Source organism: Panthera uncia (assembly GCF_023721935.1).
Source record: "Panthera uncia isolate 11264 chromosome C1 unlocalized genomic scaffold, Puncia_PCG_1.0 HiC_scaffold_4, whole genome shotgun sequence".
Lineage (NCBI taxonomy): Eukaryota > Metazoa > Chordata > Mammalia > Carnivora > Felidae > Panthera > Panthera uncia.
This window is the reverse complement of record NW_026057585.1, coordinates 30,512,353-30,538,317: the sequence shown is the minus strand read 5'-3', so window position 1 is coordinate 30,538,317 and position 25,965 is coordinate 30,512,353. Positions and strand designations below refer to the sequence as shown.

The window sequence follows — 25,965 nt, the reverse complement described above, 5'->3', positions numbered from 1 at the left end:
CTCCCTTTAATACATTTCTTAAATGATTATGTATAATAACATCTCCTTACAATTATTTACTAGAATTACATCTCATGGCAAGATTATCTGCAAAGAAGCCTGGGGAGTTTAATCTCTCTAGTTGTAATTTCTTATTCTACTTAAATTAGAAATTCTAATTTCTCATTGTCATTGCAACCTATGTATCATGTGCCCAGGTAAAAATTGGGTGTTGTTTTTTATTTTATTAATTTTATTTTTTTATTATTATTTTAAAAATATAATTTACTGTCAAATTGGTTTCCATACAACACACATTGCTTATCCCAACAAGTGCCCTCCTCCCTGCCCATCACCTACTTTCCCCTCACCATTACCCCCCATCTACCCTTAGCTTGTTCTCAGTCCTTAAGAGTCTCTTATGGTTTGCCTCCCTCCCTCTCTGTAACTTTTTTTTTCCCCTTCCCCTCCTCCATGGTCTTCTGTTAAGTTTCTCAAGATCCACATAAGATCTGCACTGCAAAGGAAACAACAAAACTAAAAGGCAACCGGTGGTATGGGAAAAGATATTTGCAAATGACATATTGGACAAAGGGCTAGTATCCAAAATCTATAAAGAACTCACCAAACTCCACACCTGAAAAATTAATTTTATTTTTTAAATTTACTTATTTACTTTTAAATTTACATCCAAGTTAGTTAGCTTATAGTACTATAATTCCTGATTATAATATACTATTTCAGGAATAGATTCCAGTGATTCATCCCTGTATATAACAACCAGTGCTCATCCCAACAAGTGTCCTCCCTAATGCCCCTTACCCATTTAGCCCACCCCCCCACAACCCCTCCAGTAACCCTCAGTTTGTTCTCTGTATTTAAGAGCCTCTTATGTTTTGTCCCCCTCCTTGTTTTTATATTTTTGCTTCCCTTCCCTTATGTTCATCTGTTTTGTATCTTAAATTCCTTATATAAGTGAAGTCATATGGTATTTGTCTTTCTCTGGCTAAGTTCGCTTAGCATAATACCCTCAGTTCCATCCATGTAGTTGCAAATGGCAAGATTTCATTCTTTTTGATTGCCAATACTCCATTATGTGTGTATGTGTGTGTACACACACACACACACACACATATATATGTATATATGTGTATATATATATATACATACATACCACATCTTTTTTTATCCATTCATCCATCAATGGACATTTGGGATCTTTCCGTACTTTGGCTATTGTCAATAGCACTGCTATAAACATTGGGGTGTATGTGCCCCTTAGAAACAGCACACCTGTATCCCTTGGATACATACCTAGTGGTGTAATTGCTGCATCATAGGGTAGTTCTATGTTTAATTTTTTGAGGAATCTCCCTCCATACTGTTTTCCAGAATGGCTGCACCAGTTTACATTCTCACCAGCAGTGCAAAAGAGATCCTCTTTCTCTATATCCTCGCTAACATCTGTTATTGCCCAAGTTGTTAATTTTAGCCATTCTGACTGGTGTGAGGTGGTATCTCATTGTAGTTTTGATTTTATTCCCCTGATGATGAGTGATGTTGAGCATTTTTTCATGTGTCTGTTAGCCCTCTGGATGTCTTCTTTGGAAGAGTGTCTATTCATGTCTTCTGCTCATTTCTTCACTGGATTATTTGTTATTTAGGTGTTGAGTTTGATAAATTCTTTATAGATTTTGGATACTAACCCTTTATCTGATATGTCATTTGCAAATATCTTCTCCCATTCTGTCAGTTGCCTTTTAGTTTTGCCGATTGTTTCCTTCCCTGTGTAGAAGCTTTTTATCTTGATGAGGTCCCAATAGTTCATATTTGCTTTTGTCTCCCTTGACTTGAGAGGCGTGTTGAGTAAGAAGTTGCTGTGGCTGAGGTCAAAGAGGTTTTTGCCTGCTTTCTCTTCTAGGATTTTGATGGCTTCCTGTCTTATGTTTAGGTCTTTCATCCATTTTGAGTTTATTTTTGTGTTATGGTGTCAGAAAGTGGTCCACGTTCATTTTTCTGCATGTTGCTGTCCAGTTTTCCCAGCACCATTTGCTGGAGAGACTGTATTCCACTGGATGTTCTTTCCTGCTTTGTCAAAGATTAGTTGGCCATATGTTTGTGGGTCCATTTCTGGGTTCTCTATTCTGTTACATTGATCTATGAGTCTGTTTTTGTGCCAGTACCATACTGTCTTGATGATTACAACTTTGTAATACAGCTTGAAGTCCAGAGTTGTGATGCATCCAGCTTTGGTTTTCTTTTTCAGGATTGCTTTGTCTATTCGGGTCTATTGTGGTTCCATACAAATTTTAGGATTGTTTGTTCTAGCTCTGTGAAGAATTCTGGTGTTATTTTGATAAGGATTGCATTGAATATGTAGATTGCTTTGGGTAGTATCAATATTTTAACGATATTTGTTCTTCTAATCCATGAGCATGGAATGTTTTTCCATTTTTTGTGTGTCTTCTTCAGTTTCTTTCATAGGCTTTCTATAGTTTTCAGTGTATAGATTTTTCACCTCTTTGGTTAGGTTTATTCCTAGGTATTTTATGTTTTTTTGTGTGTGTGTGCAATTGTAAATGGGATCGATTCCTTGATTTCTCTTTCTGTTGCTTCATTATTGATGTATATGAATGCAACCGATTTCTGTGCATTGATTTTATATCCTGAGACTTTGCTCTTTGCTGAATTCATGGATTTGTTCTAGCAGTTTTATGGTGTAATCTTCTGGGTTTTCCATATAGAGTATTATGTCATCTGTGAAGAGTGAAAGTTTGACTTCCTTCTTGCCAATGTGGCTGCCTTTTATTTCTTTGTGTTGTCTGATTGCTGAGGCTAGGACTTCCACTTATGTTGAATAATAGTGGTGAGAATGGACATCCCTGTCGTGTTCCTGACCTTAGGGGGGAAGTTCTCAGTTTTTCCCCATTGAGGATGATATTAGCAGTGGGTGTTTCATATATGGCTTTTATGATCCTGAGGCATGATCCTTCTATCCCTACATTCTACAGGGTTTTTTATCAAGAAAGGATGCTGTATTTTGTCAAATATTTTCTCTGCATCTATTGAGAGGATCATGTGGTTCATATTCTTTCTTTTATTGATGTGATGTATCACACTGATTGTTTTGCAAATATTGAACCAGCCTTGCATCCCAGGCATAAATCCCACTTGGTCGTGGTGAATAATTTTTTTAATGTATTTTCGAATCCAGTGGGCTAGTTAGTATCTTGTTGAGGATTTTTGCATCCATGTTCATCAGAGAAATTGGTCTGTAGTTCTCCTTTTTAGTGGGGTCTTTGTCTGGTTTTGGAATCAAGGTAATCCTGGCTTCATAGAATGAGTTTGGAAGTTTTCTTTGCATATCTATTTTTTGGAACAGCTTCAAAAGAAGCCATCAATGATACTGTAATAGCAATGTAGCAGGACAGATGGTGGCTGCACTTGTGATGAACATAGCAGAACGTATAAACTTGCCAAATCAGTAAGTTGTACACCCAAAACTAACATTGTGTGACAACTATACTCAAAAAAGAAGGATAATCTAATATCACTGAAGGAAAACTGAGCAAAAAAAAAAGTTTCTAGAAGGAGCAAGTTAGTAAAGATGAAGAGAGTTAAAATTGAAAAGTAACAGAATATAGAATGATTTAAAGGATTAAGATGATTAGAAGGTATCTAAATGATTCCTAGGTTTTTAGCTTGAATAACTTTGTTAGCAAAAAGTAACAAAAATAAAATTCAGTCGATGTTGAATTTTTTCTAGACATGTTTAATTTCTTGTATATTCATAGAACATTCAAATGGAATTACATAACCCTGAATACAAGTATCTCCTGATAGAAAAGCATTTATTCACAGTTTATCATACTTATCGGTATCTCCTGATAGTTAGTTCAAGGGGGCAGAGGCTATATGTATTGTTCTGTGATGTGAAGCCAATTCTCAGTTCATACAGGATACTAAATAAACATTGCTATCATGAACTAATGTGTGGCTTAGGAGAAAGTTCTCCCAGGGAAGTTAGATACACATGCATTCTATATCTGTAAGACTCTAGTGTATGCATGGAAACAGTAGGAATATCCTTATAACACTTTGCCCAGAGGATGCATAAAGTTGGAATGAGAAAAGCAAAGGAATGGTGATGGAGCCCTGAGAACACTAATATTTTGGGTGTTACTACAGACAGAATAAGACATGAGGGAAACTGAGAAGGAGTGGTCAGAAATGGTCTTATGAGTTCCAGGAGAACATGCCTCAGAAGTCTTGTTGGAGCGGATGTCCGGAAGGAGGCAGTGATCAATAACATTAAATATTATTGGAGGGCTGAGATATCCAAGCAAAGAAGCGTTTATCGCCAAATTATGCAAGTAGAATGAGATAATTCTATTAGATCTGTAGCCAATCAACAGTTCCAAAAGAAACTTCTCATAAGAGTAATCTAGAGTGATGATTAAAAATGTTCCATCCATGAGGCACCTGCGTGGCTGAGTTGGTTAGGCTTTCTGACTTCGGCTCAGGTCGTGATCTCACGGTTCTTGGTTCGAGCCCCCTGTCTGGCTCTGTGCTGACAGCTCGGAGCCTGGAGCCTGGAGCCTGCTTCGGGTTTTGGGTATCCCTCTCTCTCTGCCCTCCCCCACTCGTGATCGTGGTCTCTTAAAAATGAATAAATGTTTAAAAAAATTTTTTTAAAGTGTTCCATCCGTATTTGCAACCGCTTAATTCTGATGTAGTTTGTGCGTGAACCATGTATTTAAAAAGTACATGATACATAAACATGAATAAACTTTATCTTTTTAACAGTTGATCAGTGTAAACGAGACTGAATTGTTCCATATAACACAGCTTTGTAGCCTCTATGTAATTCAATATAGTCAATACAAAATAAACCAGAAACCATCTTTTGGGATTGAAGTTGTTGGGGAGCTGAGGACCGTCGTGGCGGCCTGAGGAGGGAGGGGCTGCCGGGAGGGAGTGACCCCACCCGGCGTCCCTGCGAGGAGGGGTCGGGGGTCTGTCCGCCAGCCAGCCGGAGGAAGGCTACGGCCCCCACTTCCGCAGCCACGGCGGCCGGCACAGGTCCTTTTCCCGCGCCGGGCTCCCCGGGACGCCCGAGGGGGAGCAGCACCTCCCGGGACGGTGGCGCGCGCGCGCGCGCCGTCGCCCCCCAGGCGCCCGCGTGGACGCGCACTCGCCGAGTGGCGGGAGCAAAGCGCCCCGCGCCGGCCTCCCGCTGCCTTCCCGCGGGCGGCGCGGAGCCTGCGCGTGGGCCTGTGTTGTTAGCCTGGTAGCCGAAGCGCGCGCGGAAAGCCGGGTTTAGGAGCGAACTTACGTGGCGCTGGCGCTGCGGTCAGGGGACAAGTTCTCAGCAGCTCTCGCTCGCCCCTCGCGCGCTCCGCCAGCGTCTGCCTCCTCCGGAAACCGCTGGTTTCCCGGGATGCCTTGAGGCTGGTTTCCTTGAATGGGCTTGGGGTGGGGGTTGTAATATTTACTTATTTCTTATTTTTTCTCTCTTCTCACGCTTACCTTAAAAAGTACGCTTGTAGTTAACGTGAGTATTGTTTTCATAATAAAATACATATATGCACATGCGTTTATAAAACACCTAGTATTAACAGTCCAGAGGTAATCACTATGATTTTGTTGCATATTTTTCTTGAATTTTACTCTACGTGTTCATATGAGTTTTGGTATCGTGAAGCTTATATAATTTCGGGTTCTGCTTTAAAGAAAATAACGAATAAAAACTCTAAATATTTAAAACGAGCAAAGGAATCATAAGCAACTTTTTTTTTTTTTTTAAGCTGACAAATGCTACAAACATTTTATCTTCGTTTCCAGTTTTTAGTTCTGTTAGGGTGCTTCCTTCCTGTCATATTTGAATTTCAGTTTGAGCAATAATTCTGGCATATAAAGTTGAGGCATACAGGTGAACTATTTGAATGCATCTTAAAATTGTATTCCCTTATACTGAGCAACAGAACAGGAACTGAAATTAGTCTTTCACGACATTATGTTGTCTTCTGGATGGACATAGGTAGGAGCTGTTTTAATAGACCCATGTGGTCTCTGGTTCGTCTGCTGCTTTTTTATGTCCAGAATGTTCTGAGTGAATTGAGAAGATACTAAGGATTTACCCAATTTCACCAGTATATTTTTGTGAAATTGACTGACAATAATGAGGTAGAAACTAAGTACCAACATTTAGATATTAGAGATTCACTTTCATAGCTTTTTAAAGTTCCTAATGTGACAAACTTGTATCATAACAGTGTACCCCACCATATAAAAGGAATTTCAATATGAAATTTCATATTGTTTTAAAATCTCTTTTTCTTTGATGTATTATGTAATGCTATTAATCACATTCTTATTGGAAAGTTGACCTCAACGAGCCTGTATACCGTACTTCCTCATATTAAATATTAAAGTGTACTCTTCTTAGGTAGTATCATGGTGAAATTAAATTCTTATTTTTTTTCAGTTGTCTTTATTTGGGATTATTCAAATTGGGCAATGAGGTGTTTTTTTTGTTTTGTTTTTTTTTTCCTTCTGCAACGCTCCAGGGCACATTTTACTAGTGCGTGTAACCCAATATGGAACTCATTGTTAATGGATATTTAAAAACGACCAAAGCAGAGTTCTTACTCTTGGTAAAACCATACCTTGAAGGGGCAGATACTGTAAATTAAATAAGAAGTGATCAGTGCTAATACGTTACAAATGAAACATTTGAGTCTTTTTCAGAGCAACAATTAATTGTACTTGGAAAAATTGTATGTAGATGGCTTCACAAGAAGGTACCATTTCTGCTGGATCTTGGAGGACGACTCTGATTTCATCAAACAGAGATTGGAAAGCAAAGGAAGGGAATGAGCAAATATGTAAAGGTAGTGAGTAAATGCTAGGAATCAGCTGGAGTCTATTGTAGCCAGCGGGCTCTTTGAGGTTGAGGTTGAAAGATCAATTGCTGGGGTGCCTGGGTGGCTCAGTCAGTTAAATGTTCAACTTTGGCTCAGGTCATGATCTCACGGTTCATGAGTTCCAGCCCCATGTTGGGTTCTGTGCTGACAGAGCCTGGAGCTTGTTTCCGATTCCGTGTCTCCCTCTCTCTCTACTCCTCCCCTGCTTTGCGCGCTCTGTCAAAAATAAATAAACATTAAAAAAATTAAAAAATATATCAATTGCTACCTGGATCATACACTTTATTCCAGGGCAGGTAGTCTTTGAAGATTGTTAGACACGTTCAGAGCTGTGCTTGAGTTCTATCACCCTGATGGGAGGAGAAGAGGGAGGGGGAATAGAGAGGGGACACCGGAGAGAGAGCTTATTCAGGAGGCTTTGGTACAGCTTAGAAAGCATTTTCTGGTCCTTCTACTCAGCAATACCAAGACAAACCTTCCTCTATGACCAAGGATTCCACTTCTGAGTTTATTATGCAAGGGAGTTTTATACCTGTGTTCAACAAATCTTTACTATTTCATAAAAAATAAACCTGAAAATCCAAATACTTATTGATAGTAGAATGAATAAATTATCTTCGTAGAATGAATAAATTATCTTCGTACAGCTCAACGTTTGCAGCTTACAATTCACACGATGAACTAGGAGACTTTTACAAATAGCTTATTGAACAAATGAAGCAAGATACAATACATACAATGTAATTCTAGTTATGTGAAGCCTGAAAGCAGGCCAAAGTAAATAATGTTATTTAGGGCTCAGATGTACATGATCAGATCCTAGAAAGGGATTGTGAAATGTGTGATGTTAGTTGGCCCTTAGCAGGGTTGTCAGAAGTTGAAATGTGTGCCTTTAGAATTTTAGAAATGTTCAATTTCTATACCTAGTGGTAATTTAGGTATTTGTTTTAAAATTATATTTATATTGTATATTTTACATTTATGTTCTGTGCACTCTTACGTATGTGTCATATTTCAAAATCTTCAAAAACGGGGATGCCATTTGTCAAAATATTGCTTTGAAAAGGAGCAAAAGATTGTGTTGTGATTGAAATACGGGTCAAGAGAGGATTTTTTTCCTGCGCCTTTTCCTTTTTATCTTCCCCACTATTTTTACCCTAAGTAAAAAATATTCAGTGTTGAGGAGAAGACTTCTGTTTCCAGAAAGATAAAGGAGAAATGCTTTCCCTATTCCCCCCACTAATTACCACTAACTGTCCTGGATATTGTTGACATAACAAACCTTAGAAGATTCTGGAAGGGGAGGAGAAGGCAAATTAGCTGTGTACCAGTTTTAGTGCTGGAAAAGCTGACAACCCATAAATATCAGTAGGCTCCCGAACAAAAAAACCTCAGCAAAGCACATTTTCTTTAGCCAGAGGCCTACAAAAGAGGCAACTTGGTAAGACAAGAAAATTCTAGACAAAGCACTTTGTTCCAGCCCAACAGCACAGTAAAATCTGTGGACCAACCTCCAGACTCCTATACAGCAAGGAAAGGCCTAGACTTCTGCCTCACCTAGGAGTAAAGAGGTACCGTTATCCACTGCCTAAATGGTGTCAGAAAATCCACTAGGAATGTAGACTCTCATTCTTTTTTTTTTTTTTAAGTTTCTATTTATACTGAAAGAGAGAGAGAGAGAGTAGAGGGGGGAGGGAGTCAGAGAGAGAATCCCAAGCTCAAACTTACAAACAGTGAGATCATGACCTGTGGGATGCCTAACCAACCCCGCCACCCAGGCTCCCCTAGGCTCTCATTCTTTTTGTGTGATCATGAGGCACCCTTCCCCCTTCTCACTGGGTGGTGTCAGAGAAGGTATAGTGGACAGGCAAGACTTTCAGGGGTAAGGAGGCCACCAAACTGTGAGTAACAGCAGAGGCCATATTGGAAACAGTAATGAGAACTCCTGCTGTCCTCAGCCAAGGTTTCATCAGCAGCAGCCTTAAGGGAAATGAATGGCAGACCACTAAGATGAAAATTTAGGAAGATTTCCTGTTTGTAGGATGAATGGTTAGAGAACAAAAATAGCTTCCTTCCAAATATGGTATCACCTATTTGTAAATATGAAAAAGAAAAAGATCTTTTATGTCACCCTCTGAGAAACACTTGGGTTCCTTGTTCCTTGGCACAGGTTCAGCTGACTGTACCTTTTTTCCTCTTTTACACCTAACTCCTTCTATTCATTTCATGCCACATCGTCGATGGTGACCACAGGTACTACCTGCAGGGACTGCCCAGACTCGGTCTTTCCTTCGCTTGCCTTGGCCTCTTTCCCCAAGAACAGATTTAGTGATTTGTAAGTGAGGCCAGTTGGAAAGAACATCTTCACCTTTGGTCTCAAGATCCAAACTGTGAAATTAAAACAGTAACTGTTTGGACTTGACATTGGTTTCCAGGTGGTGAATATTACATGTGGGTAGATTCTTGTAAAATTGCATGTATCTGTTATACATTTTTAAAACTTTTCAAGGATAGTTCATTTAAGGTTAAGGAAGTTTCAAATTTATGAATTTGGTATCATGTCAGTCAAAATCCACTGTTAAAAGCAATTGACTTGCATTTTGCCTATTTGTCATTAGTATAGCTCCAAGGATCTCAAAACCAGCATTTGTGTTGATAAAACAGAATTAATAGATACAGCATAATCTAAGAAAAAGGCTCATACTAGGAAGTGTACAAGGCTCTGAATTCCCTGATCTAGATCCCCTGAGTGCTCTTTGAAGGGTTCAAGGTCTAAGGACATCCTGGAGTCTGGTAGTTAGAGAGGCTTCCCAATATTACTTGAGGTGTGCCAGCCAGAACCTAAACACCAGAGTTAGATCATTAATTGGACCAGCTACTTAGGAAAAAATCCTTCTCCAATATGGGAATCCTTCCCACTGTGGGAGTAATGAGCAAACATGAAGGAGAGTATCAACCCCTTGCAACTGAGGAGAGCTGTTATTGTTACAGTGATGCCACTTTTTGCTGAGGTGGTGTGCCCAGCATGTTTCAGAGAGGTTTGGCAGAATCAGCGTCCGTTCCTTCTTTCCCTCCTCTTTTTCTCCTTCTCTGAAGCCAAACAGCTCCTCCTCTTCATAGGGTGTCATGCACAGCCTGTTGAATCAGAAATGTGTATTTATTACAAAATGTATTCTTCACATTATTTGGCTATTTTGCAGGAGTGTATCATTTGTAAACCGATATATCTACTATGAATAGGCTAATTAAACACACAAATGGGTATGGTAGTAAAAATGCTACTCCTGAAAATCTGTTTCTGTTTTAGAAATCATTATAATTTTGAGGATGATTTGAAGTCATTTTTTTATTTGAAGTCATTTAAAAAATTTTTTTTAATGTTTATTTTTGAGAGAGAGACAGAAAGAGCATGAGCAGGGGAGGGGCAGAGAGAGGGAGACATAGAATCTGAAGCAGGCTCCAGGTTCTGAGCTGTCAGCACAGAGCACAACACAGGGCTTGAATCCACAAACCACGGATCATGACTTGAGTGGAAGTTGGAAACTTAATTGACTGAACCACCCAGGCACCCCTAAAGCCATAAACCCTAAAGTTGAGTGTAAGTAGCCAATTGCCTGCCTATTTCCCTCCTAATTATATAGTCAACAGGCACATATACACATTCCCTCCAAAGCAGAATAATCATAGAAGTGTTTATTTATAATATAGCTACTTTAGTATCTTTTTAAATATTTATTTTTGAAAGAGAAAGACATTAGCAGGGAAGAGGCAGAGGAGAGGCAGGGGGCAGCGGTGGGGGGGAAGACACAGAATACCGAAGCAGGCACCAGGCTCCAAGCTGATGCTCAAACCCACAAATTGTGAGATTATGACCTGAGCTGAAGTCGGATGCTTACCCGACTGAGCCACCCAGGCACCCCTAGCTAGTGTAATATCTTAAGTGCTCATCCATACTGGGACAGTGTGATAGGTTTAAAAAAATGACCTATCAAAGGCATATCCATGTCCTAATTCCCATAACCTATGAATGTTACTTTTCTCAGAAAAAAAAAGGTCTTTGTTTTCTTGATCTGGGTAATAATTATAGGGATATGTACATTTTGTGATATTTCACCAACTGTATACTTTTCACCTGAGCATTCTATAGTCCCTATGTTATAGTTTAATTGAAAAGTTAAAAAAATTTCTGTTAGAAGTCCTTATATTAATACAAAGTCTGCTTGAGACCTTTAGTTACCAATATTTGTCTTAATCACAAAGAAAAAAAAAAAAAAGAAAGACAAAAAGAAACATGCTCCAAACTTCTACCTCTTCTATGTCAAAGTTATCTAATAAAGTCAGGACACTGGAGGATTACTGGATAATATAAAGTCTGATATAAATTAGGATTCTTACCCAAGCCATAAGAAAATAGTTTCAGATCTTAAAATGGTCATTGCATCAAAAGAGTTTGGAGTTATATTCCACAATAATTTGAGTGATATTAGTCAAGGACTCATTGATTCTGTCTGTCTTTCCTGTTGTCTCCCTAAGTTTCTGTCTGGTAATTTTTTTGCAATTGGTAATTTCCAAAGTTCCTTGTCTCTCCATAAATGTGTGGTTCCAATTTCAAGACAAAGTTTAGAACTTTATTTTCTATTAATATAGTTGAGACTGAAAGTGACAATAGGGCAGGGCTACTTTGAAATTGGTCTAATGCTGAGAAATGAGCTGCTTTTTCCTATTCATTACAATCTACTGTTTATTCCAGAGAACTAAAAAGAATTCCAGGGACAATTGAATGTTTTGTGAATTTTGTGTGTAGAAGAGCTGAATTTCTTGTGCACCCTTCAAACTGCTTTCTGATAAACATATTGTCTGTAGACAAATTTGGAAATGTTGATGAAGAATAATTCATCAACAGGTGGGGGCACCTGGATGGCTCAGTTGGTTAAGTGTCTGACTCTTGATTTTGGCTCAGGTCATGATCTCACAGTTCGCAAGATGGAGCCCTGAGTTGGACTCTGCATGACAGTACGGAACCTGCTTGGGATTCTGTTTGTCTCTCTCTCTGCCCCTCCATAGCTCATGCTCTCTCTTTCTTAAACATTTTTTTTTAAAGAATAATTCATGGGGTGCCTGGGTGGCTCAGTCAGTTAAGCATCCGACTTCAACTCAGGTCATGATCTCATGGTTTGTGAGTTGGAGGCCCACATCGGGCTCTGTGCTGACAGCTCAGAGCCTGGAGCCTGCTTCAGATTCTGTGTCTCCCTCTCCTCTGCCCCTGCCCTGCTCATACTCTGTCTCTGTCTCTCAAGAAGTGAATAAACATTATAAAAATAAATAAATGCATAAATAAATACATAAATAATAAAAAGAATAATTCATGGTGTGTATAAGATCATTCTGCCCCTGAAAAAAAAAGCCCTATAAATCAATAATATATAAATATATATTCCTAGAAGAATATATAGTCCAAAATTAACAGTATTTCTAGTTCAGCAATATGTTTTATAACAAAGTATATCCCATGCATTTTTTGCTAGTTTCAAAGGATTAGAGGGTATATTTTGTTTTTATACTTTTCTGTATATTATGAATTTTTCAGTGATTGAATTATTTTTATAATCATAGAAATATATATGTATATATACTTTTTCCACTTTTGTTAAAGTAAAGCACTTCTGGAAAGCTATTTCTGTTTCAAAAATCATTATAGTTTTGAAGATTATCTAATGTATCACCTAATGTATTTCAGCTTGAACCATTGCTACTCAGCATATAGATACATATATGTATGTATATATTGCATGCTTGAAACAGTATGTGTATGTAGCTACACAGTATGTATGTATATGTATATGTGTGTGTATATATATATGTATATATACATATGAATATACATATGTGTGTATATATAGACTTGACACAGTGTTTATGTATAAGTACACAGTGTATATATACCTGCTAATGAGAGGCATTGTGAAACTCTTGAAAACTATATGTATACTTACCCCTCTAATACCATGAAAACCTTTGGTCTGGATTTCTCATTGTGAAGACTTAACCAGTTCAATGATAGTTTAGTCAATGTATAAATGCTTGGATGTAATGAATGTGGGCATAGAGACTTTACCATACCACACAACTGTAAGCAGCCTAAAATTAGAGTTTTTACAAAAGGAACAGAAACCACTTTTCGACACGTAGCAAGTGAGTGAAAATGGGGAAAATTTCAAGGACTATAGATAAGTGGTTAAGTCGAAAGCAAAGTAGTCGTTGTAATGCCAGCCTAATAGCAGTTCTTCTCTCATGTGACCTCTACTTTAGTCGAGTGTAAATAAGTTGAGGCCTGTGTCTTTACATAGAATGTCAATTAAAATTCCACGTAAATAAAACAGGACTCAGAACGTCCAGCTGGCATTCTATCTTAGGCAAAATTCTTCAGGTGATGAGAAGGTTATCTGCAGGTTCTCTCTCTGCCTGCACAATCTGAGGCATGCATGTGGCATGCTGAGCACTTGGGAAGCAACTATAGCCAGTGCGCCAATGTGACATACGTAAGGGCAACCTGCCGCAGCTGCTGCTGCCTTTTTTTTTTTTTTAATGTTAATCTATTTTTGAGAGAGAGAGAGAGACAGAGAGAAAGTGTGTGTGAATGAGGGGAGGGGTAGAGAGAGAGAGGGAGACACAGAATCTGAAGCAGGCTCCAGGTTCTGAGCTGTCAGCACAGAGACTGACGTGGGGCTCAAACTCACGAACTGTGAGATTGTGACCTGAGCCAATGTGGGACACTTAACCGACTGAGCCACCCAAGCGCCCCTTGCTGCTGCTGCTGCTTCTTTTCCTTCTTTTCAGTTCAAGCCTTGCTGCTGCTAGGACAGCAGACAAGACTGTCATTATAGCAGTTTGCTATGGATTGGCAGAAGCTAAGGAGTGGCCTTTACTTCATTGGGTCTGTGAACCAGCTTTCCATTGTGAATCTGAGTAGTAAGAAATCCCTCAACAATGCAGTTGTGTCTGTACATAGTCAGTATTCCAAATAGCCCATCAGCTTCAGTCTTACTTAATTTTTGAATGCTGAGATCAATGTACCACCTTTGCTCTGTACATAAATCAGTGATGGATTAAAAATGGCTGCAAATATATTGCCATACTTCACAGAGTGAGGTAGATTTCATTTCTCCTGCCTTGGGCTGTCCCTAGGAACTATCCTGATCAACAGAATGCAACGAAAGGGCTGTTGAGTTCACTGGGTCTTAAGAGATCTTTAATTTCTTATTTTGCTCTTTGGAGCACTCTGTCTTGGAAGCTAGCCACGAGAGAGTGTCCTGCTGTTCAGAGGCCATGTTTGGTGCATGTAGAGAGAGAGAGAGAGAGCAGTGGGTACAAGTGGATAACCTTGTGTCTGAAACATTTAGGACCTTCCAAATTTTTCCAATTTTGTAGAAAATAGGAACAAAGGAGTACAGTTACGTTTTTGAAAAATTTAATCGTTATTTACAGTTAAAAATATATGCGAACAAATGTTTACACAATCCATAATTTTAGAAAAAAATCAGTAGGCTTTTATATGTTATTGCAACAAATTACAATGATTTAACTTAAGCAGTAAGGTAAGCATAAAATTAAATGATCCCCATCAGATTTTTTGACACCTTATCTAGCATTCCATATACCTTTTATTTATAGGCCTTAAAGGATTATAAACATGTGACACACAGTCATTAAGTCTAATATAAATTGCCTCATGATATAAACTGTCCTATTTAAGTTATGCCCTTTGTGAGGATGAACAAAGAAAAGTCTTATTTAGCCCTCAGCTTATGGCATAGTTTCTATACTGGTAGTTCTTTCCATCTTCTGGAGTACCCCTATTTTATTACCATGTGGGTTTTTTTTTTTCAGCTTAAAATCTAAGCAGACTGTTTACTAACTGTACCTAGGATTCACATCATTGCCCCTAGAGCCTACACGCACTTGAGAACCATACATTATTTCCCTAAGAAGCGAGGTTAGTTGTCCTTACCATTGGTGCCTCCCTCTGATGACATCCAGCATAAGACCACTTGGCAGGGGTGATACTCAACTCAGCCCATGACTTTGGCCAAATTCTACTTGACTTAGCTCATTGTGAGTAACACCCCTTAGGCCACTTCTAATCCCCCCAATGCAAAAATGGAAAATTGGAGGGATGAATTTGAGTTATAAGACAAAGTTTTCCCTGATGGAACCAACCCAGTATCACCCCAAATAGAGACATTGATAAAATTCCCTTATTACACAATTCACAGTCTCTTTAAGGAAGCAATAATCAATTAAACTATGGAATTATTGAAATGTACATTTTACTAATTACAAGCCTTGCAACTATATAACTGTACAAAAGTTTGATACAATAATTATGAAGTTTATTTAAGTGGTGATTGTCCCAAGTTCTATAGTTTCTCATTCTTTTTTCTCTTTAGTGAAAGTGAATGAGGAAAGTTCTGATGTTTAGCTCTTTAAAGTAAGATGCATGTATCATCTTGTGAGACAATATTCCTCTGGAGATCCTGGATTTCGTTGTGAAGTCTTCTGCGTTCATCTTCGATTTCCCTATTGAGATTTACGGTCTGTTCCTAAAGAGTGATAAGTAAAACAATTGAGTTTAGCAGACACTCATGTCCAGATCACTTGAGGGGAAAAAGCCCAAATCATTGATTTTTCTTTGTTTATTTTAATCCATCAGTAAATAACCGAAGACAGTCCCTGAATTCTTTCCCATTCATGTGCATTTCTCATTCTTGGTCTCCTATTGTCTAATCCCTCTCCCATACCTCTCTCTCTAGTTCCAGGAACATCATCTCCCGATCCCTGAAATATTGGTGTCCCAAGAAATATACCCTGAGGCCCCCTCCTCCTTGTCCCCTTATTTTATACATCCTCCTCAGGTGATCTTTGTCACACCTCAACTTTAATTCTCATTTATACAGAGAGGAATGTCAGCTCTAGCTTGCAGAGGAGGGTGTGTAGGTGTGTAGGAGGGTGTGTAGGTGATCTCTACAATCACGTGAGGAGTCTGAGTCTCTGATGAGGCAATTTTTTCTAGGTCTTCACAGTTACGGGGCAGAAGTACAAGGAGAGCGAGGGGACCAAGAGCGTCAGGTTGACTATACCGCCCTTCAGTGCAGAGCTGTAATCTCAAGAGGTCTTGGAGCTTGTGCCTGGGAAACTGGGACCTGCTGGTCGACGGGCCACCCTGGGGAAGTGTTGTCTTGGAAGAGTATTCACCTAAGATTTTTCTACCAGGTTTGCAGAAACAAACCATTGCAGATCCTCCTCTCTGGGAAGGCAGTTTAGGTAACTTGCTGAGTCGATATTGACATTGTGTTCTCTCTCTTTGGAACTTCATTTTTCTCATTGCAGAAATAGGGACCTAATACTTGCGCTTCGCAATGAACAGGATAGGTGAGAGCATGAATGCAAAGTGCTTTGTATAGTGCGAAATAAATAGGAGCTACTGCTTTGTGAGCAATGATAATAGTAAAGGACTGAATGAAACAAACTGCAAGTAAAGGCCTTCAGAACCAGTGATGATTAAGGCAAGGACATGGCATAGACACAAAAAGATGAATTAATTTAATAAGGTAATCACAACCAAAGAAGACTGTCTAGAGCAATGACCAAGATACCAACAGCAACAAAAACAAACAAGTGCTAATTACCAGGGGTTAGAAAGCTCCTGGGCGTTTCACACATATTAGTGCTTATTCTGGGCCATGCACAGTTCAAAACGCAAATGTTCTCACTTAATTATCAAAATAACCCTATCAAGTGGGTATTATTACTGTCTCTGTTTTCCACAAGAGGAAACCGAGGCACAGAACATATATTTAGGAGGTGGGAGCTGGGATTCATACCTGGGATATTTAACTCCAGAGTCCTTGTCCTGAGCCATAATACTATGCTGCCCCTCCCCTTTGTCACTGCTTCCTGCTCTCATCAATACAGGGAGGGGAGATGTGAGAAAACCCTGAGATGCAATAATTGATGAATACCTGGAATCGAAGTTGCAGGACCCTCTGCTGTTGTCTTAACTGGTACTCTTGGAACATTTCCATTTGTCTCACTTGTTCCAGATGGAGTCGCTGCCTTTGCTCCATCACTTGCTGGTTATACCTTTGAATTGCCTCCAACCTTTGTGCTTCAATCCTTGCAGCATCTGCTTTCATACGTGCCTCTGAGGAAAAAAGAAAATGACAACCCTCTCTAGGATTAAAGGGCCTCTTCCTTCTGCTTCCCACTCTTGTGATTGCCTGGAACTGTGTTTCCCTTCCAGGAAACCATATTGCAGCTGACTGTATGTGCCCTGTTCACATTTAGGAATCATCTTTGGCATTCTTGCTCCAGTTTTCTGATCGCAGGTGAACCAGGCGAAATTAAGTTAAAATCTGTAGAAATGTCTGTCTTGCATCTCCTTCGTTTTCGTCTCACCTTCTATCACCTTTTGCCTCACTGTGAGAGCCAGGTCTGTCTGTAGGATGGTATCACTTGTAGACTGTTTGGACTGCAAATATTTCTGCAGAGCTTTCTCAGCCTAGGAACCCCAAAAACATGTAGTTAGAAGTAGGAAACCGTGACAAGGAATGTTACAAGCCTTTATTTCTTTTTTGTCCCAGGATCTTTTCCTTCACATAAGTGCTCAGCCCCATACTTGGTAAAACTGCCAGTCAAGTCTCTTCTGTCACAGGGGTGGGTACAAGCCCTGGGCTGGCCAATCAGAGCATCCAAGGCCACTAGGTGCAAAGAATTTGGGTACAGGTGGGGAAATAACACGCGGATGTGTTAGAGGTGGGTACGGATGCTGGGCAAATATACTCTCTCCTGAGACTGAAGGCACGAAAGACTAGTTATGCTTGGAACTGTTGGTGTCACCCTGCTGCCATGCGGGGTGAGCCTGCCTGAGAATGAAACCAATAGTAAGGAAAACAGAACAAAAAACTGAAGTGGAGATTGAAAAGAAAGAAGGAAGGGGGGAAATCTATGACACTGTTTCAACTCCTGAACATAGCTATACTTGCAACGACATTTAAATGTCTTGCTTTTAGTTTAAGTGAGCCAAGGAATTACCATTTTTTCTCAAGCTAGCTTCGATTATTGGGATTCTGTGCCATGTAACCAAGACAGTCCCTTCATTACAGTGAATGTTCATGGTTGCAATAAAAGTCTGGTGAGTATGGTGACATACTTCAGTTTAATTCCACAGCTATGATTAGAGTGTAAATACTTCCTTCCTGTCCTCATTGATTTTTGAAAGAAGCCCCTTAACACTTTCCTGCAATTGATAGATAAAACTCAGAATACCTGCATTCCTTTCCTGGGCTGCTGATAGTACCTTGCTTTCAGCTCTTCTGTCTTCTGAATGAAGAGAAAATGTCCTCCTGGCTTTGAATAAATCCCCTGCGTCACCTCATTTTCTAGAGGACCAAATATAGCCTGAAGTAAAGCTGAGCAACGGTTCCATGATGCCTCCATGTTCTGGTTACAAAAGTCATCCTTTCTGGCTTCTAGCAGAGTCTTCAAAGGGATAAGCGGCCATGGAAAAACTGTTAGCAGCACTTCAGCATTTCTAGAAATGGTTCTCAAGAAGAATCTTTATATTTTTTCTAGAAATTGGAGGACTACAAGTAAGACTATATCCTTCCCACCAAAACCTAGAAAGGTTCTAAAGATGATACACTGTAGAAAAATTACTTTGCTTTTGTGTATGGAATCCCCTAAAACCTCTTTCTTTTGCTATTTCTGCTTTGGATGTTGTCTTTAGACTACAGATCTCTAGCCTCAAGCCTTAATTTTAAATGCAACCTACTATTTGACAACATTTCTGGGGTTACCAGTGAGTAAGGGGAATGCAATACCTGGCTGGAATGATATAGTATGTGCTATTAAACCTGGAGACATAATCTTTTAGTAGGCCCATTTGGCAATCCTGTATGCTTATTTAATAAAAAAAGGAAAGCTAATGAATACCTTATGCATAAAATGTTTTAAGGGAAAAGATGACTCTACATAGGTGTAACGTGGTAAGGTGGGTTGTGTGTATGTGGAAGCTTCAGAATCTGTAAGGCCCAGAGTAGTCACATGTTTGTTTGTTTTCAGAATAACAGTGATAACTTGATCACAGAAGTGGTAATTATTATTTTTTCAGTCTAGTGAGGATTGCTTTTCATCATTCATCCCCTGTTTGCCTTTCATAGCAATAAAAATCAACTTTGCCTCTTATGGCTCATAAGTCCCATGAACTAGAGGGGGGAAAAAGATAATTACCTCTAATTGCTTCTGGAACTTTTGGTTCACATCCTTGAAAGAGTTCTTCATGAAGATTTCTGTGGCCTCCCTTTCACAGGCCCCGTGTAGGTCCAGGAGCTCAGAGAGAGTTTCTGTGGGCAGCTGCACCTTCTGGTCCATCTGCTGGTCATAGTGGGCAATGGCCTTTTTCACTGCTGCTGAGTTCTTGATCTGGGCCAAGGCCACAACTGAGTTCTCCATGTAGGGCAGATCCCCACGGCTGATGGCATTAACACAGGTCTGCACTAGGCTCTTCAGATCTTCACAGGGGGAAGAGATGCTTATATTATTTGCAAGAAAGAGGGCATGTGGCACACTGGGTAATTCTGTGCATGTTAATTTCCCAACACATTGCCTGCATTTTCTTAGCATTCTGCACACTGTTCGTGTGGCCCAAATAAGTTCCTTTGGGAAATTATGTGACTAAGAAGCAAGATTGTTCTTTTTAAGATTGAAAAGAAAGTATTCAAAGGGGAAGACTTAAGATGTGTGTGATCATCCACGTTTCATCTTTTTCCCATTGTGGAATGAGAAAACGGTTATATAAAGTTAGGCATTTTCATTTGATTAGAAGGCTATGGGCCTTTTGCCTCTTTACTCTTCCCTTTATTTCCCTCTTCCTCAGGTTTCTATTCTCTTCAGAATTACCTTCAGTTTTTCACTTCAGTATGTAAAGCTGGCATGAGTGTTATCCTGCTCTAGAAAAGCACAAAGTAAGCACATTAGATTACGTCTCCTCTACCCTTTGTTGGAACTTTCCTGTTTGTCTCCCTTGTCCTTTGCATACTTTTGTTTGCACTCAACTTCCTTCCAGAGTGCAGTAATAATTTACAGACTTCTGAGACGTACAGATTGTAGGAGAAACTGGACCTAAAATTCTGCTTAGATTTCTTTTAGGGTTCTAGACAACCTGGGCCTCTGTTTAATGTTTATGTGAGCTTACTTCATTTCTACAGAGAATATATCCTCATCTTGTGTCTCCCAAAGGCTGTGATATATAATGTGCTCTATTGGTGAAACAAATGATGCCAACCCATGTGGGTTAGTCTAGTTCAATGGTGGACCACTTATGGGGAGAACTTCTTTACCTTGACCTTTTTTTCAGGGTACGTTTCTATTTTGTTCTACTTTGGAGGCATTACTAAAAACGGACTAGAAATATTTTTGGTACCCACTGGAATTTCGTGAAATGCATTTTCAACATTGACAATGGAAGGAGAAACTTTTAACAGTACCCTATTCTATATGTTGAATTGAAGGAAAAACCTAAAAAAGGTACTCACGGGGTCCATTGACCTTGATGCCTCCTGAAAGAGTCTTAGTCTTGGAACGGTTGAAGATGTAGGAACAGAATGCTGCCACTTGTTGCACAAAATCAGGATCCAGCTCATCATTACGCAGTGTCTCAAGCTGGGCAAACTTCTTCCAGTGAGCAGGAGAGTCAAAGATAAAGCATTTCCTTATTGGAAAGAAGTCTTTTATACATAGACGGGGCAAATTGAAATTTTGAAGGCTTTTATCGGTGCCTGGGGAAGGAAAAGTAGGATTCATTTAGTATAATATTAACATTTGTGTTAATTTATTCTCTTCAATTAAGTGTGCCTTCCACCTGATTATTTCAATACATGTTCACAGAACCTAGGCAAAAAGCTAAAAGGTAACTAATCAGGGAAAGGAAAAGAAAATTTGCTCCAAGAACAGAGGAGTAATACAGTTTAATATTGATGAGTCTATTAGTTCACTATAAATTAATATTTATTTGGTAGTTTAGCCAGGTGACAATGAATTTAACTGGTAATTTCTTGTATTAATTCTCTCTCTCTCTTCCCAAAACTGAAGTCCCCGTTACCTTCCTTTAGCTTCAGTGATTTCTCCAGGTATTCATCTGCTGTGATAAGTTGCCCGTCTATTTCTAGGTCTAGGTAGAAATCTCTCAGAGTCCACACTAAGTCTGGATAGAAGTTAGCAAAGTTAGTTGTATCTTCAACCCCATCAAGATCAGGTGAGGATACTGTCCAGAGCAGATTTGACAGTTCTGTCACATAGCTGGGATGCAGTTAAGGAAAACTCATGGATATAGGACTACTTTAAGCCCATATTTAATTCCATGTCTCCCTATACTTTTATTTCCCCTTTGGGTCTTAACCAACTCCTCATTTCATTTGTAAGTATAAGGACTCTTTTTCTTGTACCTTAACACTTATTATGTTTTCATTTTTGTGTTTGATTCACAAAGACTCACAAACACAACTGGTGAATAGAGTTCTCTCTGGCTTTGGTGCCATCTTGGACCACAAAAGGATACTGCAACAAGTCCATAGCCCTCTGGTCAATTTTGTTCATAGTATTGTATACAAAGGTACTACTCAGTAGTATTGCCAGTGCAAATATCTGGGTATCATTCTTCTTGTCACCCTAGAAGAACAAATTTAAGTCATGTCTCATGGTATTCCCAGATGAGCAATCATTAAAAATAGTCCCTTGACCTACAAATGTTAAACAAGACAAACAAAAATGATTGTGAGAAACATATGAACTTTGAATAGAATAGTTCTATTAACATTGATAATTTTTATACAGAACCATATATTTTTAATTCATCAGTTCCTTTTATAACTAGTTAGGTATTTGAAAAATGGATAGTCAAAGTTTGTGGAGTAGCTAGAATACTTAAAATCAAGATTTACATCAAAAACACAAAAACAAGTATTGGTGAGGATGTGGAGAAAAAGGAACCCTTGTACACTGTTGATGGGAATGCAAACTGGTGCAACTATTGTGGAAAAAAGTATGGAGATTCCTTAAAAAGTTAAAAATAGGGGAGCCTGGGTGACTTAGTTGGTTAAGCGTCGGACTTCGGCTCAGGTCATGATCTCACAGTTTGTGAGTTCAAGCCCCGTGTCGGGCTCTGTGCTGACAGCTCAGAGCCTGGAGCCTGCTTCAAATTCTGTGTCTCCTTCTCTCTCTGCTCTTCCCCTGCTCATGCTCTGTCTCTCTGTCTCTCAAAAATAAATAAACATTAAAAAAATTTTTTAAGTTAAAAATAGAGGAATGCCTGGGTGGCTCATTGGTTAAGCATTTGACGTCGGCTCCAGTCATAATCTCATGGTTTGTGAGTCTGAGCCTCACGTTGGGCTCTGTGCTGACAGCTCAGAGCCTGGAGCCAGCTTCAAATTCTGTGTCTCCCTCTCTCTGCCCTTCCCCTGCTCATGCTTTGTCTCTCTGTCTCTATCTCAAAAACAAATAAACATTAAAAAAAAGTTAAAAATAGAATTACCATATGATCTAGTGATTCTATTATTGGGTATTTACCCAAATAATACAAAAGAAACTAATTTGAAAAGATATATGCACCCCATGTTTAGTGTGACATTATTTACAGTAGCCAAAATATGGAAGCTCCTCAAGTGTTGATAGATGAATGGATAAAGAATATGTGGAATTTATATACAACGGAACATTACTCATCTGTAAAAAAAGAATGAATTCTTGCCATTTGCAACAACGTGGATCTAGAGGATATAATGCTAAGTGAAATAAGTCAGTCAGAGAAAGACAAGTAATTTCTTAAATAATTTCATAAAGACATATGATTTCACTCATGTGGAATTTAAGAAATAAAACAAAGAAAAAAGAGACAAAAATAAAAACCAGACTCTTAACTATAGAGAACAAACAGAAGGTTACCAGAGGGGAGGTGGGTGGATGGGTAGATGGATGAAATAGCTGAAGAGGACTAAGAGTACACTTATAGTGATGAGCACTGAGTAATGTATAGAATTGTTGAATCTCTGATTCAACACCTGAAACTAATATAACAGTATACATTATTGTTGTATTGTTGATCACATCATATAGTGATGTGCACTGAGTAATGTATAGAATTGTTGAATCTCTGATTCAACACCTGAAACTAATATAACAGTATACATTAATTATACTGGCATTAAAAAAATCAAGATTTTCAATTGTGTAAAACAAATTTGGCCTGTACACACATGCATGTATCTATTTTATTGACTAGTTATTTATTTTATTGACTAGTTATTACAGTACAATGCACAGTAATTCAGGAATGCCTGGGTGACTCAGTCAGTTAAGTGTCCCAACTCTTGATTTTGGCTCAGATCATGATCTCACAGTTCATGAGTCCGAGCTCCACATCAGGCTTCATGTTGACAGTGTGGCCCCGCTTGGGATTCTGTCTTCGTCTGTCTCTGCTCCTCCCCTGTGTGTGCTATCTCTCTCAGAATGAATAAATATTTTTTAAAAAAGAATTTAAAAACACACACTAATTCATATTACTGATCTTATCCAATACTCAAAACAGTGCCATAAGATAGCTTTATAACTACTATCTCCAATTGTTATAGATGAGAAAAACTAAAGCACAAAATGAGGTGACTGTTTTGATTTTGTGATAAATCAAAAGCAAAATGAAAACATAAAAGACTAGGGAAGTTCAAGGGAAAGATTCAGTTATGTGCTAGAGCCAGTTCTTACTAGGTCACAGGAGCTAACTGTATACATCTATTCTGAACCTGCAGTTTGTTGGAATCAGCCATGATGGGAGTATTTAGAAAACTGGCAGGTGCTACCAGTCAAGGCTCCCCCCCCCCCCCCCGCCCACTCAGTGGGCTGGTTGTTAAATACCAGCATAGAACTGGAAAAAAGTCCATGTGTCTACTGTTCAAATGTTAAGTTGGATAAGACCAAAGAGGAAATAAAAGATTTGGGGGAGTTTTGCTTGTCAAAGTCAGAGAGCTACAAGTGCCAGAACCCTGATTTGAATCCAAGATCCTCTGACCCAGAGCTCACTCCTAATCACTCTTCTCTGCAGGATCAGACTTAGGACAGTGGTTTTATTTGTATCATCTTTTCCGTATTTCAGTTAACTTCCTAACTCCATATTTTAGTGTCTTGTCCCAGTCATGATTCTGGCTTATAAATATATTTTTCTCATCTGAGATTTCCAAGTCTTGACTATTAAAAATAATAGAAAAGGAAAAAAAGGTATACTCCGTCAAGTAGAAGTACAAATTTAGAAAAACAAAACAAAACATAAAACCTCCCTGTGTAAAGAATGTTCAGAGGTGGGGAGGAATCAAAAGGGATTCCTGTTCCTTACCTTCTCTACATCTCCTAGACCCTCTGTGTCCAGAAGAACTAGGGTGTGGTCTGGCTTCTTGGGATGAGGCATACACCACATCCAGATTCCTTTGGTGTGAGACTGCACTGTAGATCCAATAGAGAAGCCTGCAAGGGGTAGGGGAGAGGTTGTAATAGAGGAGGGGATCTGCCAGTTGGAGACCTTCTTGACAACTGAACTTGGGTTTAAGAAATTCAAGATGAGGACACGTCAAAAACTATAACCAATATTGATCTGAATTAGAATAGAGGAATGGAAAAATTAAAATATCAAATATCATAGGTTGGAAATTTGATGTTTTTCCTTTTTACAAGAATGTCATGCTGCTAAAATTTTAATAGTTTATAATTGCATATATAGAAATTATTTTATTGGGGCACCTGGATGTCTCAGTTGGTTGAATGTTCAACTCTTGATTTCCACTCAGGTCATGATCCCAGTGTTGTGGGATTGAGCCCCACATTGGGCTCTGTGCTGAGTGTGGAGCCTGCTTAAGATTCTCTCCCTCTCCCTCTCCCTCTCTCCCTCCCCCCTTCCTTTGCCCCTCACCCCTGTTTGTGCTCTCTCTCTCCCTCTCCCAAAAACTAAAATTTTAAAAACAATAAAAAATAATTTTATTGACGTCTTACTCCTTAAGATTGGAAAGTATGTTTTTCCCAAGGCAATACTAAGGGGAAAAAAAGAGGTGATATGTCAGGATCTGCCTTTGTTTCTCGGGACATAATTAGCCAGCTATGACCCAAACATCAGTTTTCAATATTCCTCCGCGTTCTCTAACTTCCCGTCCTTGCATCACCACATTCAATGCAGGCAGTGTAGGTGGACAGAAGGGTCTCGGCGGAGCTTTTTGGCGCCACTCACCCTTGTTCTTCCCAGCCAGCTTGTTCATCAGGTAGGATTTGCCTGTGCGGTAGAGGCCCACAATAGCCACCACCACGAGAGGATTCTTGGTGGCCGACAGGATCTCCAAAGCTTCCTGATTAACCACCAGTTGCCCTTCAGTGTTCTCAATGAGGCACACTGGGGCCGGCATGCGGATCTCTGAGGCCATGTTCCCTGGTCTGCAAGGGAAGAGATGAGATGGACTGAAATATCCAGTCTTACCGAAGAGAAGGTCATTTTACTTTTTGAACTTGGTGACGTACTGCTTCCCCAAATGGCCTCAGTTTCTGAAGAAAGTTTTGAAAAAAGGACAGCCAAGAGGGTCAGAGTAAAAAAGCTGTAGGCCCTAAGGAGGACTATATTATAGGCTGCCCCATTGGTTCTTAAATGTTTAATGGGCATAAGGAAATCCATTTCATGAGTTTTACCTACTGACTAGTTTAAATCTGACTCCTTCCCTTTGGTTTCTGGCTTACTTATGTTTCTTAGTTTTTACCTCCGTGAATCCTTAGATTGAATCTTTAGGACCACTATTTGCCATATTACGCTTGCTTGGCCTTTATCAGCTTGCTTCACTCTCATTTAGGGCTATGTCTAGTCAAACCATATTATGTTAAATCTTGCCATGTCATTATGTAGCACTAACAAATCATAATTGTTTACTTGTAGCTGTACTTTCAAGGAATTTTTTTGTATAGCTATAGTAGTGCCTTCAACCAA

The 25,965-nt window shown here is 39.2% G+C and overlaps 2 protein-coding genes across 4 annotated transcripts in view; both read right to left on the bottom strand.

Moving 5' to 3' along the window:
* The window catches only part of LOC125912427 (guanylate-binding protein 4-like), a 107,956-nt gene extending 102,549 nt beyond the window's left edge, over positions 1 to 5,407 (bottom strand). Inside the window, exon 1 of the mRNA XM_049616831.1 lies at positions 5,315 to 5,407. The gene's annotated coding sequence lies outside the window, so the exon portion shown is untranslated. The remainder of the gene's footprint in view (positions 1 to 5,314) is intronic.
* Positions 1 to 25,965, bottom strand: part of LOC125912429 (guanylate-binding protein 1-like) — a 182,199-nt gene that overhangs the window by 153,819 nt on the left and 2,415 nt on the right. For 2 of the 3 annotated variants that reach the window (XM_049616836.1, XM_049616837.1), the window contains exon 2: positions 25,225 to 25,424. In XM_049616836.1, the coding sequence (XP_049472793.1) occupies positions 25,225 to 25,414 (190 nt within the window). In that variant the 5' untranslated portion in view covers positions 25,415 to 25,424. Of the gene's footprint in view, positions 1 to 15,369; positions 15,506 to 16,924; positions 17,107 to 17,360; positions 17,464 to 18,230; positions 18,444 to 19,193; positions 19,475 to 20,497; positions 20,741 to 21,063; positions 21,261 to 21,519; positions 21,630 to 24,342; positions 24,471 to 25,224; positions 25,425 to 25,965 lie in introns of those variants that run through there. The other variant, XM_049616838.1, reaches the window with a different exon arrangement.